Here is a 13,609-nt window from a genome sequence, read left to right on the forward strand (position 1 = left end):
TAAGTAATTTCCCGGCCACGACCCAATGATATCTTGAAAGCACCTGAAATTTTTGTTCCAGTGTGACTTGGAGAAAAGAGGAACAACATAGATGGACAATTAAACCGCCAAAAAAATAACTCACTGAGCTGTAGGCAAATATTGAAAAACACAAACAGGTCACTTAAAACATAAGATGAAACAATTCTTAACAACAATACTGATGAGAGAAACAAAAGACAACGGCCTCTTATGTTTGTAGAGATTGCCGACAGTAGTGGAAATTATATGTGGCTTCTCTTTCAATGCTTGGCTGTTGTACACATATACAATAACAGCGGTCTCACTCAGGGCCGGATTAAGTTGGGTGCTATTGATGCTGCAGCATTTGGCCCATTCCTGAAATAGGCCCAGATGAAAACAGAGTAGAATTTTCCGAAAGCTGAACAGTTTTCTTTCTTTTGCTATATTAACCTGAAAATAAATCTTCGAATGAAATTTGGAGCCCCAATTTCGGATGCCTAGACACAGCATTACTTATTATACAGTTACTATTATTCTCTGCACTGTGATGTAACTATAACATCGTTGTGTTTATTGTTCACCAAAGATTTCAAGCATCAGGCCCAATTTAGTCTTAATCCGGCCCTGGTCTCACTAAAATATCTAACATTAGGGCGCTAAATGTGACTACGTGACACTGTAAGAGTTAATGTTTTTAACATTGGTTTTAAATAGGGGGTGCTGAAGGGGGTGCGGAAGAAAATTTTTCATAACTGTTGCATGATTAAACAATATACTCTAATCTGCGATCCAAATGTCAATCTTTCTTCTGGACTGCATTTTCCAGACTAACGTGGCTCTGGCGTGATTTGCTTTTTGTTATTTAGCACCCCTTATTCAAAACCTATGTTCTAGTATCGACAATATTTATAAGAAAAATATGCATGGAGCTAACACAAGAATATATTTTTATTGAAGAATTAGATTTTTCTAAATACTTTCTATTACTTCTTGAATTTGTTCAGGTGGGCAATCAGGTGGGCAGAGGAATTTTTGGGTGGGTGCTTGCCCACACTCGCCCACCTGTTCCTGCTAGGTTGTGATGCATATTTAAATTTACAATATAGAAATAAACTAGTACCTTTTATCATTTCTTCATGAGGATGAGAGCTGAATGACAGTGACCATAAGTACCTCTCTGCCATGTCTATGTCATCAGAATCAAAGTGCAGAACTTTCATTGCTGCACGATGAGCTGGTAATGTGTTGGCTGCTGCCACCAGGTCAAGAAGTTGAGGTCTATAAAAATATATTCATTTTCATATTGATATCTGAGTGATGAATTCAGTTAAATGACATAGTTAAATGTACTTAATATACAGCAATGTTTATGAAATGACTATGTAATAAATTATATCAACAAGGTTATTTTACACCATCACCAACAACGTATATATTATAGAGAAATAACAGAGAAACATTTCTGCTATATTTAATTTAAGTTAACATATCAATCTGATAAAACTGAAGTAATTTCAAAATAACATTCTAGAAGCCACAGGCTTTGTCAAACATTTTTTTTAAGGACGGCGCATCAGGCCATTGATCAACAATTGACAAGATATTACAATACAAAATATACAACAGTGGTTATGTGAATATTAAGAACATAATAATAATAACAACTATCATTCATTGCCAGTCCATTATTATTATTTATTCTACGACTTAAATGGTAGAATGGTTCTTGCATTAACACTAATTATTCTCCATCTAAAGCATTTCTAAATTTAGTAATTCTGTTTGAATATGAACAAAATGAACTTTATTTTAGTTATTATAAATTAATTGAAGTCAGCACGGCTGTAGGCAGGAAAATTTTTCGGGGAGGCGGGGTTCATTCATAATTGTTCCCATGGGAGTCGCCAGAAATTTGAATAATAGAAATAATTGTACAATAATTATTAAAATTTCATAATAATAAAACAATTTTATTCCATAATAATACTAATAATAATAATTATTATATTATTGTTATATCCTTGAGGGGGGCTTACTCAATCCAGCAGATGAGTGAATATCCAGCACAAGTTTCTTTTTGTTTTTTTACGTTTCATACAGTGTGTACTGAAATGCACAATTATTATACTTCGTCATTAAACTTTAGACACCTTCAAGAAAAAGCTTTAAAAGTTAGATGGAAATTTTAGTCATAAAGTTTTTGTTGTTTAACTTTAAAATTACATTTTTGGAATTTTTAAAAGTGTGGAAGCAGTTATTATTTTTAAAAACTTAGCCTGGTGCATGGATTGTAACCTCAATCGCGAACATAATGCACTACGAAACTGGAGATCCTAGGTTTGAACTCCTATCAAGGGGGATTTTCGACTTTATCGGACAGGAAATTTAAAAGCTGGAAAGCGAATTTTGGGACAATCATAAGGGAATCTTCAGTCTATATTCCTTGTGACGCAGGAACAACACTGGAAAGATGACAGCAGAAGTGAAAATTGAGGGGTCGCGGGTTGGCTACGATTCTGAGAATAAATCCTGTTTCACTCAACTTTCAGAATTCTAAATGTATGAAAATTCTAGCTCGATCGTTTCAACATTGTATCCTTGTATTTTTGTGATGCTTTGAAAAAAAAATTGAAAATTTGTTACAGATTTTGGTTTCTGAACTTCCATTAATCCAACATGTCAGAAGTTTGGGGGGGGGGGGGCGGTTTGAACCCTAGAAACCTCCCCTCTACATACGGCCATGGAAGTCAGTGGTACATGAATGGTGGAGGAGGGACATAAGGATATATGATAACCCTGCATTTCTTAAATTATTTCATCTAAATTGTACTCCCTGTACCTCCCTCAAAGAATTTTACAAACACAAGATGATGCACTTCAAAGAATCTTGTTTTTATCATCAAAATAGAAAAAGTTTATTTTGTCTATATTATATCCTTATTCAAAGTAATTCACTGTGCCCTTATGAATCTAGTTACCTCACGTGATCTGTATGCTCTGAGAACTTTTTAAGGGAATGTAAACTATTTAAAATGAGTGCAGAATGATGGAATGAGGCCTAGAGATTTTTCTGTTCTGGAGTTATACATGATTTTAAAACTTCTGAAAAAACTGTCTTCAAAATAGACACGAAATATAAAAAATACAAATTATTTTGTGAATATTGCTTTTTAATTGATGGTTGACACTGAAAGCTGTGTGACCCATTCTTGAATGAAATATCAAGGCTAAAAGGTCTATGTTGATTAAATGATAAGGTTAAAAAACATTGAAGAAGATGATGTTTTAACATTTTGTGGACTGGCTTGAAACTAACACAGTTTTCCTAGGAGATTGAGGTTTTCGCTGTTTTTCACAAAATCATATAAAATATGTTGCTAAGTGTGTTACTATTTACATTTTTTTACCGAAATCTACAAAATGCCGTCTTTCCAAAGATATAAAATATGTTATATTCGATATCCATTTTGTCACATTTATCAATGTTTATCTGTAACAATTTTTTTTTGAAAGAAAAAACTGTAATAAGTGTTACTGAAAACATTTTCAATGCATAATGTAAAAAGAATATATGAAAAATAACCTAAAACTTCTTGTTGGGATAGAAATTTTCATTAACTGCAAAATCCGAAGTGGAATCCTTGCAAAGCATTCTCACAATGTGCATGTGCATTGTGCATATAAATTGTTCAATGCTATTCTAAGCAAAAGCACAATGTAATTTGACATGAGCACAAGTAAAACACAAACTCTAGTGTTTGGAATTTGAAAGAGGTGGTTACAACAAATTGGCACAAGAGATGTGGTGCAATTATAGCCCATCGTTCATTCTCAATACAAGTTTGAGGTATGCCCATTGCCCATCGGGCATGATGCAGGACCATTATGGATAATGTTGTGCATTATGTGTGTGTGTTTATATATAACAACTATTTTTCAATTATCAATAGCTGCTTACAGAAGCATTGTTTTGTTTGTTTAAGTCCACTTTATGCACAGCAAGGCTAATCGGGACTGGACCTACAGTTTAAAGTGGGATCCGAACCACTATGTGCCTCCACCGGGTATCAAACCCAGGACCCCACTGAAGTAGTTGTACTATTCACTGCTAAGTTAACACACACGTCTTAATGTTCAAATTAAGCTAAGTGGACAATGAAGTAAAATTGTCATTCACTGCTTCTTGGACACTGACCACCTTGCTCCCCACCCCATCTCCCTCTTCCTTTTGCTAATTTTGTACCATTTTTAACCTTTCTTTCTAACAAATGTAACTTTCAGCTAAGATATCCACTCCTGAGGAAGATAACAGGTACTTTTGAGGAAAAATCTTTCTCGTAGGGTGTGAAATTGCCATACTTATTGCTGTATACCAAGTGAGAATTATATATGTGGTAAATGTTATTTTATACATGTATGCTAGAGGTAAGATGATTGTAGTTGCTGAAAGAAAGTTCAAGAACAAAATTGTTACATATTGTAAAAAGTATTTGTATTACCAAAATAAATTACTACCTACTTCAACACTTACAGGATCTCGACATTTTGAGAACTTTTGAGAACCTTCGCAATATCTTGTTCATTTGATTCTCTGATAACTGCAAGTAACTTCAGAAATGCTGATGCAGACTTTGCAGTTCCTAGGTTTGCTGCTTGTAGATGTTCGTAAGATTCCTTCACTAATTTTGCCAACTGAAAAAAAAATGACATGAAGGTTACTTTGATTTACATATAATCTATAGATTTTAATAGTTAAGATTGTATGTAATGCCCTGGACATGATCAATTAATTGAAGAGGATTTAGTCCAAGAAGAGGATATAGATGGGGGAAGGTCGACAGAAGGGACTACCATGATTAATTATATTAGATCCTCAGAAAAAACTAGTTTAGATGAATGGATGGCTAGAGAATCCAATATTAAGGAAAGTGCCTATGCTCCAGAAGGTCTAGATTCAATTCAGAAGGAACAACTTTTCAAGTTGTTAATGAAATACCAATCAACTTTCTCTGATAAACCAGGTCTAGCTAAGAAGGCGATATGCGAGATAAATTTATGTTCTGCAGAACCAGTGTATTCTAACCTATATCCGATTCCGATGGCAAAAAGAGAAAAATTAGAAGAGGATTTAGGAAAGTGGAAAGCCTGGGGAGTGATTCATCAATGCAATTCGCCATATCTGAATCCAATGTTGGTAGTGGACAAACCTGATAGTTCGGTAAGGCCATGTATTGATTTTCGCAAACTCAACAAAATTATAATTTCTCCAAGAAGTACAGTGCCGCAGCTTCAAGAATCCTTAGACATTTTGTGGGAAGAAATTCTTCACCAGCCTAGATTTGGCCTCAGGATATTTACAGATCCCGATAAAAGACAATCATCAAAACTATACTGCCTTTCATTTAAAGGTCGCTAGTGGTGTTTTTCTAGCATGCCTCTTGGTTTATTGGATGCAGTGGCAGTGTTATTTGAGCCAGCTACTGAAGATTATCTTACAGTATACATAGATGACCTGCTTATTTTTTATGACAACCTACAGACCCATTTCAAACATATCGATTAAGTTTTAAAAACCCTTACTGAAGGATTCACTGTAAAATTCACTGTGATTGGGTTAAAAGTGAGATTAAATACTTAGGCCACATCATCTAGGGAAATTATGTAAGGATTGACCCTAAAAAGGATGAGGCTATCCTTAAATTTCCACGTCAAAAAAACCAGTAAAGATCTGCAGCAGTTCTTAGGTTTAATTAATTGGAGGTGCAGGTTCGTTAAGGATATGGCACAAAAGACAGTGGTGCTTGAAGAGCTTCTATCGAAAGACTAGCCCTGGATTTGGAATAACGAAAGGGAAATCACTTTCCGGAAGCTGAAGAAAGAACTAGTGCAACTTCCTGCGATAGCTCAGTCTAACTTTAACCAAACTTTTTGCCTCATGTGTGATGCATCTTTAATTGGACTAGGTTCAGTACTATTTCAAGGAAATTTAGGAGGTCCTGATGCTTTAGAAGAAATTAAGATCATTCAGTATGCTAGCCGAAAACTTAAAACTACATGAGAAAAATTACACTCAGGAATTGGAAAGTTTGGCTGTTTTATTCGGAATAGAGCATTTTAAAGTATACCTATATGGTTCTAGATTTTTTATTTACACAAACCATAAGAATTTGGTGTGGTTGGAAACAGCCGAAATTGGAACTCAAGGCTTACGAGATGGGCCCTGAAACTACAACAATTTTCCTATGAAATAGTTCATATTAAGGGAAATTGAAACCAGCTAGCTGATATACTTAGTAGACATCCGGTCGAAGAGAAGGCTCCATCACTAGACCAAGAATCGCAGAAAACATACAATGTATGGGCAAATTTTAAGCTAATCCAGGATAGCCTTTCGGTTGAATTGTGGTGAATTTGTCAGAACGAAGATGATTATTGCAAGAAATTGATTGATGACATTACTGCAGGTTCTGTTATTAATCCACAATATTACTTACATAAGGATTTATTATTCCATAGAGCCAAATTTTCACGGAAACAACCTAGACTGGTCGTTCCGGAGAAATTGATAGTAGAACATGATAAAGCTGGTCATTATGGATTTTACAAAACTTAAAATAAAATCAAAGCCAAGCATATTTGGTGTAACATGAAAGCAGATATAGCTCAATACATCCGAGAATGTATAACTTGTTGCAAGACCAAACCAGACAAAACTGGATTAATTCAAGGGAATTATGCTACTACTTCCAAATTGCCTCACGAGATGTTATCAATTGATATTATAGGAAAGTTGCCCAAATCTTCCAGATATAATTACATTTTAACCATGGTGGATATTGGCAGCCGATTTGTTATGGTTTACCCATTAAGGACAGCAAATACATGAGAATTAATAAATAAACTAGAGCAAAGATACCTTCTCCATTATCTTAAGCCAAAGTTCATATTATCCGATAGAGGAAGTCAGTTTACTTCTAAAAAGTAGGTAGTTTTTGGATAAACATGCTATTATGGCAGTTAGGACTATGCCTTATCATCCAGCTAGCAATCCAGTCGAAAGACTGAATCAAGAGATTCTAAGGTTATTAAGAACATTTTGTTGCCGCAAACATGTCTCTTGGCATAAATATTTGAATTCAATATATTGGTTACTAAAATTCTCAGTATCGGAGGCTACTGGGTATGCAGCTGTTGAACTCTTTTATAATAAGCTTGTTCCTGCAAATCTCCTTCCTGAACTAGATTGGCCTACAAATGAGATGAATGGAAACTCTGATTGGAAAACTAGATTATTTGTCGCTCAACAGACAAATATTAAAATAAAGCAGAACATGGTCCAAAAGTGAATCCTAACTCTCATGAATTGTGTACGGGAGATTTAGTGTTAAAGAAGAATCACCGATTAAGTTCAGCGAAAGAAAAGCATATTTCAAAATTCTTTGACTGTTATATAAATCCATATATAATAGTAGGCATAGGCAAGAATGTGGCTATGTTGAAGGATCCATGGACTGATGAAATATGTAATAAGGAAAATTTTGAGAACCTGAAAAGGATAAGTTGTTCAGAAGAATGCAGGTAAGAACTGTTGGACAAATTGAAACCTCAAGTTTCCTAAGGTGTTAAAGAAAATTTCCTCCAAACAACAATCTTGTCAATTTTCTTTGTTGTGTGGGGGGAGGCCATGTAATGCCCTGGACATTACATTGTAATTCTTTGTTATTTAGTTGAAATGTTGTGTTTATTCGTTTTTTAATTTGGCAAATATTTATGATGTCATAGACAACTAGTATCAGATAGAAAATAAACTAACCTTGATGTGCCAGGACCTGGCAAAATTTAAGAAACTGATAGATTTATCAACAAGCTCAAATCACGATAGCAACGGGTTAATAGTGGCAGAAAAACATCAAAAATAATTGTAATATGTGGTTTAAATTTATTGATTGCTATTAAGTGTGCATTTTCAAAAATATATCTTACATTAAGGTGAAATACTTAGTTTTGATTTCCACGCCTTGTGATCACTGTAGTCTTTTGACATGACAGGAGGAGTGAAGGGAAAAAAATCCACGTTAGGCTGAAAGGTACGTAACATGTAGAAACCTTTCTTCATTATAAGCATTAAAACTTATCACACACGAAGTGAAAAAATATTCCAAAGCATGGGAGTAACTTGAGGCTGAACTTTGGAGGATAGGGCAGAATCAGACTTGGGGGTTTACTCTTGGAGATTTATTTCATGCAAACAGCATCTAGAGAATATTTTGCTAAATAGCTGTTACATTTGAGATGTAACAATTATTCTTTACTTCTTTGTTCTTCAGGTCTCAGAAGGTTAACAGAATATCCTGCACCCACCAAACTATGTTCCTAAGGAAAGTTTATGTGGATTCCAACAGTCAGTGTCTAATGAGAGCACTAAGGAGAATCAAGAAAGACGTGTCAGAAATACTAGTTAACCATCATTAGTATTAACCATGCTGGAAAAGGCAAGGACCTGCGCAAAGATGATCCAGGAAGCTCTTATAAGAAATTTAAAACTGAAACCAATGTGGTCATTGCACAATTATTACCTATTATTACTAATATCACGCATGTTTTTTATGTAATTTTACAATTGAAATAGAATTTTGGATTAAAACAGACATCAAATAACAACTCAATTGACCAGAATGGTTGGGCCAAGTAGAGTTCTTATGTGAAAAGGCTTGGGTTTGTGTTTGCTGGCATATTAATTTTGGTCTTGCATTGTTCCAACAGTAATTTCCAATGCATGCCCAACCATGGAAAAGTGATTCAAAATCAGTTTCAAAAGATACTTTCTCATGTAGAGACTACATTCAGCAGTATACTGTAAATTCTAGAGTGTAAGGTAAATGACATGTGACATTTCCAAATATTTCAGTCGTAGTACAAACTGAAAATGTAATATTTCATTAATGAAAGTAGAAGCTATTCTTCATAACTTGGAGTAACTCACTATGCATGATACTGTTAGAAAGTAGAAATTTCAGCAAAAAATGCAGGCTCGACCAAGACTTGAATCTAAGTCTCTGGCATACAATACCATTGCTCTACCAACTGAGCTACCAAGCCAACCCTGGCTTCAACTGATTTTTTGCTGTCACTGGCGAGACAATTCCACACAGGTAGATCAGTTGGCATGACAGGTTCAAGTAATGGTTGAGTTTGCATTTTATGTGGAAATTTCTATATACAGGGTTCCCACACAAACTCCAAATCCATTTTCCCTGCGTTTTCCAGAATCCTCATATTTTTTCCAGAGTATTGAATGAACAGTAAATGACTACTATAATTTTACAATGGCCTCCTCCATTTCCCCTCATAGCCATACCATCCTCACCTTCTTTATTACTGTTGTTTTCTGATGCAAATAAAACTAGTTCAATAATAAAATAAAATTACACTTCTTTGCATGTAATTAAGAACAAAGATGACCAGTTTTCTAGAACTTTAAACAACTCTGAAACAATTTCTAACATATCTGATATAGAACATTGAAATATCAATTAATCTGTAATGTGTACAATAATAGTTAAGACAAACAAATTATTGGAATTTTTAAAACACATAAAAATGAAGTGACAATTATTAGTACCAATTTAAAGGGAATAATAAGTTACTGAGACTGAAATATAAAACAAGAAATGTACTTAATGTCTGATACAGCAAATTAAGAAACTTTACTTCTCAGAAGCTTCAAGTTTTTTTAATTGTTCTGCAATATCCTTCGCTTCTTCTAGCATCTTATGTTGTTTGGTTTGTAAAGCACGGATCTCACTTGCTTTAAGTTTCATTTCTTTCCTCTTGTCTTCTTTGTGATCACATTTCTTTCTCATCTTCTGCAATGCTTCTTCGTATCTAATACGTGCACCTTTAACACTCTGGATCATATCTTTGCTTACGTCTACATTTGACACTCCTCCTACCACTTTCACTGCATCATAAACTTGCCGAATAGCCACAACAGACTCTTCTTTCAAGTTTTCTATTAAAACCTGCTTATTTACAGAAAACCCACTTTCCACATATGCATTGCCATGTGATAAAATCAAAACCAACTTAACAGTGCTCCAAAGCAAGCCTAATCTAAGATGAATAAGTGAGGAAAGCTAGTACGTAATGGTAAGTTAGTGACAGTTGCAGGTGCAAGTGTGATGGGGTTAAGTATAAACCATTCGACTGGCCTTCACCTCATGATATTCAATTTCTGGCATATCTGTTGAGAAAACTATTTCACTACATGATATTAATGTAGATCTGCTGGTCCTACAAGTAATTCAATTTTACACATATGTGAGCGGAGCTTTTGAGGCATGTAAAAATTCACATGTCATGTCATGACTATAACAATAGTTGAACATGATCAAAAACTTAAAATATGAACAAGTATTTATGAACAGTAGGGTGTTTCATTTTTCCAAAGATGTGATTTTCATATGACTTTGCTTACGCCCCGAGTCTCAGTGATGTAAAAGATATATATACCAAATTTCAAGAAGATTGGATAATATTTAGGGGTTGCACACATTGATCACTTTTATCTCAAACTAGTAAAATTTCTATTATTGAAGTGCTACTTTTAGTTTTTATTTACCATCACAAGGAAATGAAAGAAACACTTTCGGATGCTGCTAAATCTACCAGTACTAAACTACAGGAAGTGTGGAGGAAAGCAAATATCCCTGTTAAGACGGAGGAGAATATCCGTGCTGGTATACAGAAGCTGTACAAAGAATACCAAAATCTGGGTAAAGAGAAATCGAGAAACACTGATAAAGCAAATGTGAAATGGCAGATTTGGAAAGGTGATCTCGTCGAGTTATTTGACATTTCCAGGCAAAATGTGATGGACATGACTAGCGTATCACAAGAAGATAAAGAATTTCTTAGGTCACAAAGAGAAGATCGTATGAGTTCCTCAATGAGTGGAGTAGACAAAGTTTTCGCCTCGAAAATAAGAATTAAATGTACAAAAGAAGACAAAAATGATTCATATAAGAATAAACATTACAAAGCTATCGCTGAAATCAATAAGACAGTTATACTGGAAGACTCATCTCCATCATCATCAGCACCTAGTGACGAAGAGGCCGAGTTTTTGCCTCTAGCAACGAAGAAATTACGTTCAAGTTCTAGATTAAAACCTCTTCATCAGACACTCACATCTACTTGGGATCGAGAACAGCTCTCTATTCGACAAGCACGTACTTCATTTATAGCAACTGCAAAGAGCCTTGGCCACGATGTTTCAAAAATTTCCGTATCTCCAGCTACCGTTTATCGAGCTCGGGCGATCAATAGAAGTAAAATTGCAAAGAAAATCGAAGAGTCACTCTTTGAAAATCCTCCTCATTTGGTCTTGCATTGGGATAGTAAACTGTTGCCCTCAGTTGTCCATGGGAGTGTCAAAACTTTGGAAGATAGAGTTGCAGTTCTAATGACTGGCAAAGATTTTGAGCATTTTCTTGGCGTACCTGTTGCCCTGAAAAGCACTGGTGAGCAGATGGCTGAAGTAGTTATTCGGAAAGTGGACCGATTTGGGCTACGTGACAATATCATCGGTATGTGTTTTGATACTACAGCTTCTAATACAGGACTGATCCAAGGGGCATGTACCAGAATTGAAAGGGAATTCGGACGAACATTGTTGTGGTTGGCTTGCCGTCATCACAACCATGAACTAATATTGAAAGGAGTGTTTGAGGAGTGTTGTGGCGTACCATCAAGTGGTCCTGGCATCCAGATTTCTCGGAAGTTCCAAAGTCTGTGGGCTTCACTTGATAAGAAGTCATATACGACAATGCTGGATGAAGAAAGTCCCGTTCAAGGCTTTCTAGAAGACTACAAAGAGTTATTACAACTCTCACCCCTGTACCTAGGAGGTTGGTCTCAAAACGACTTCAGTTTCAGGATCCCAGGGACCCTGTATCAAGCAAGGTGGATGGCAAAGGCAATATATGCACTTAAAATTGTACTATTCACTAAACAGTTGAATATTCCTCAACTAGAATTGAAAGGAATGAAACGGGTTGAACATTTTGTCAGCCTCATATATGTTCGCTTTTGGCACGAGGCAATTGTAAGTCGATGGGCTCCAAAGAATGATTTGGATATGCTACAGCTTCTGAGCACTTACCCAGATGCAGACGTCAAAAAAAGTGCTCTCACAGTTGCTAAGAGACACCTTTGGTATCTGTCAGAAACAAACGTAGGATTGGCTTTTTTGGACGAACGTATTACTGAGACTGATAAGGAAAATATGACTAAAAATTTAGAAACCAAACCTGCAAAGAAAAAGGAAATGAAACGATTAGAGGGTAAAAACCTAGTTTTTGAAGGAAAAGACCTGAGCCATTTCATTACTAATAAAACAAAGACGTTCTTTGAATTGTTTGGGATCCACGACGTGACAGAATACTGCAGTGATTCTCTAAGAAGCCATGTGAACGCTCTTAAGGTGGTCAATGATACCGCAGAAAGAGGAATTGCTCTGATAAAAAAGTTTAACGAATCGGTCAGGGTCGAACAAGAAAAACAATTCTTGTTGAGGGTAGTCGAGCATCACAGAAAAGTCGTCACCAAGCGAACAAAAGAAGGGATTGCATCGTTCAAAGTTGATTAATATAACACATGTTGTGCCTATCATACTACATACTAATCTTAGTGTCTAGTTTTAATATTATTTTAAGTTTGTGATTTCTAGTTTTCCCAATAAAAGTAATTAACATTGAAAAATCGTATTTTTTGCCTACTTTTACAAAACTGATCAAAGTGTGCAACCTTTAAATATTATCCAATCTTCTTGAAATTTGGCATATATATCTTTTATATCACTGAGACTCGGGGCGTAAGCAAAGTCTGCAAAAATTTTACATTTAATTTTTTGCCTTACAAAATGAAACACCCTAATGAACAGTACATAATTCATATATGGCACTAGTAAGTAAATATTTAAAATTCTATTCTAAATGCAGTAAATACACAATCAACAATATTGTACACATAAGATGGCAGAAAATAAATATTTCCCTAAACAGAACTCCATTTTTTTACTATTTTGTAAAAAAAGAAGGAAGAAAAAACTTAAAACTACTCCCTAATCAGGGAAATCAGATGAACACTGGTTAACTTTGGACATCAGGTTATCTTTATTATGCATTTTCCACATCTTGAAATATATTTTACTTCATGTAAAAGATCAAAATCGGTTAATTAAATTTTAAAAAGAGCAACATTTATGAGGGTATACACTTGGTCACCAGCCCTGGAATCACATTTAAAAACAAGAAACAGACAAACAAATAGATATGAGTTCCTTCCTGAAAGAGAAATGCTACAACAGCCTGGATTATCCACAGACAGGAGCACATTATAATCCCTCAGTTTTGCTTCATTGGGAACCATTAATCAATCACAAGATTTTCCCTGAGATTTCCCTGAGATTTGTATTTTTTTCAAATTCCCTGAGATTTCCAGGTTTTCCAGGTATGTGGGAACCCTGTACATAGCACATATCCTGTGTGTGCAAAATGTTAATGTGATTTACATCAGACATATTTCCACACAGGTAAAAAACAGC

The 13,609-nt window shown here is 35.1% G+C and overlaps 1 protein-coding gene across 3 annotated transcripts in view; it reads right to left on the reverse strand.

Annotated features, from left to right (window-relative positions):
- Mtp (microsomal triacylglycerol transfer protein) overlaps positions 1-13,609 on the reverse strand; it is a 197,232-nt gene that overhangs the window by 39,503 nt on the left and 144,120 nt on the right. For all 3 annotated transcript variants that reach the window (XM_083141464.1, XM_083141463.1, XM_083141462.1), the window contains 2 exons: positions 4,535-4,695; positions 1,124-1,281 (listed from right to left, as the gene is read on the reverse strand). In XM_083141464.1, coding sequence (XP_082997590.1) covers positions 1,124-1,281; positions 4,535-4,695 — 319 coding nt within the window. The remainder of the gene's footprint in view (positions 1-1,123; positions 1,282-4,534; positions 4,696-13,609) is intronic.

The sequence above is a fragment of the Lepisma saccharinum genome, chromosome 20 (genome assembly GCF_977018435.1).
Source record: "Lepisma saccharinum chromosome 20, izLepSacc3.1, whole genome shotgun sequence".
In the NCBI taxonomy this organism is placed as follows: Eukaryota; Metazoa; Arthropoda; class Insecta; order Zygentoma; family Lepismatidae; genus Lepisma; species Lepisma saccharinum.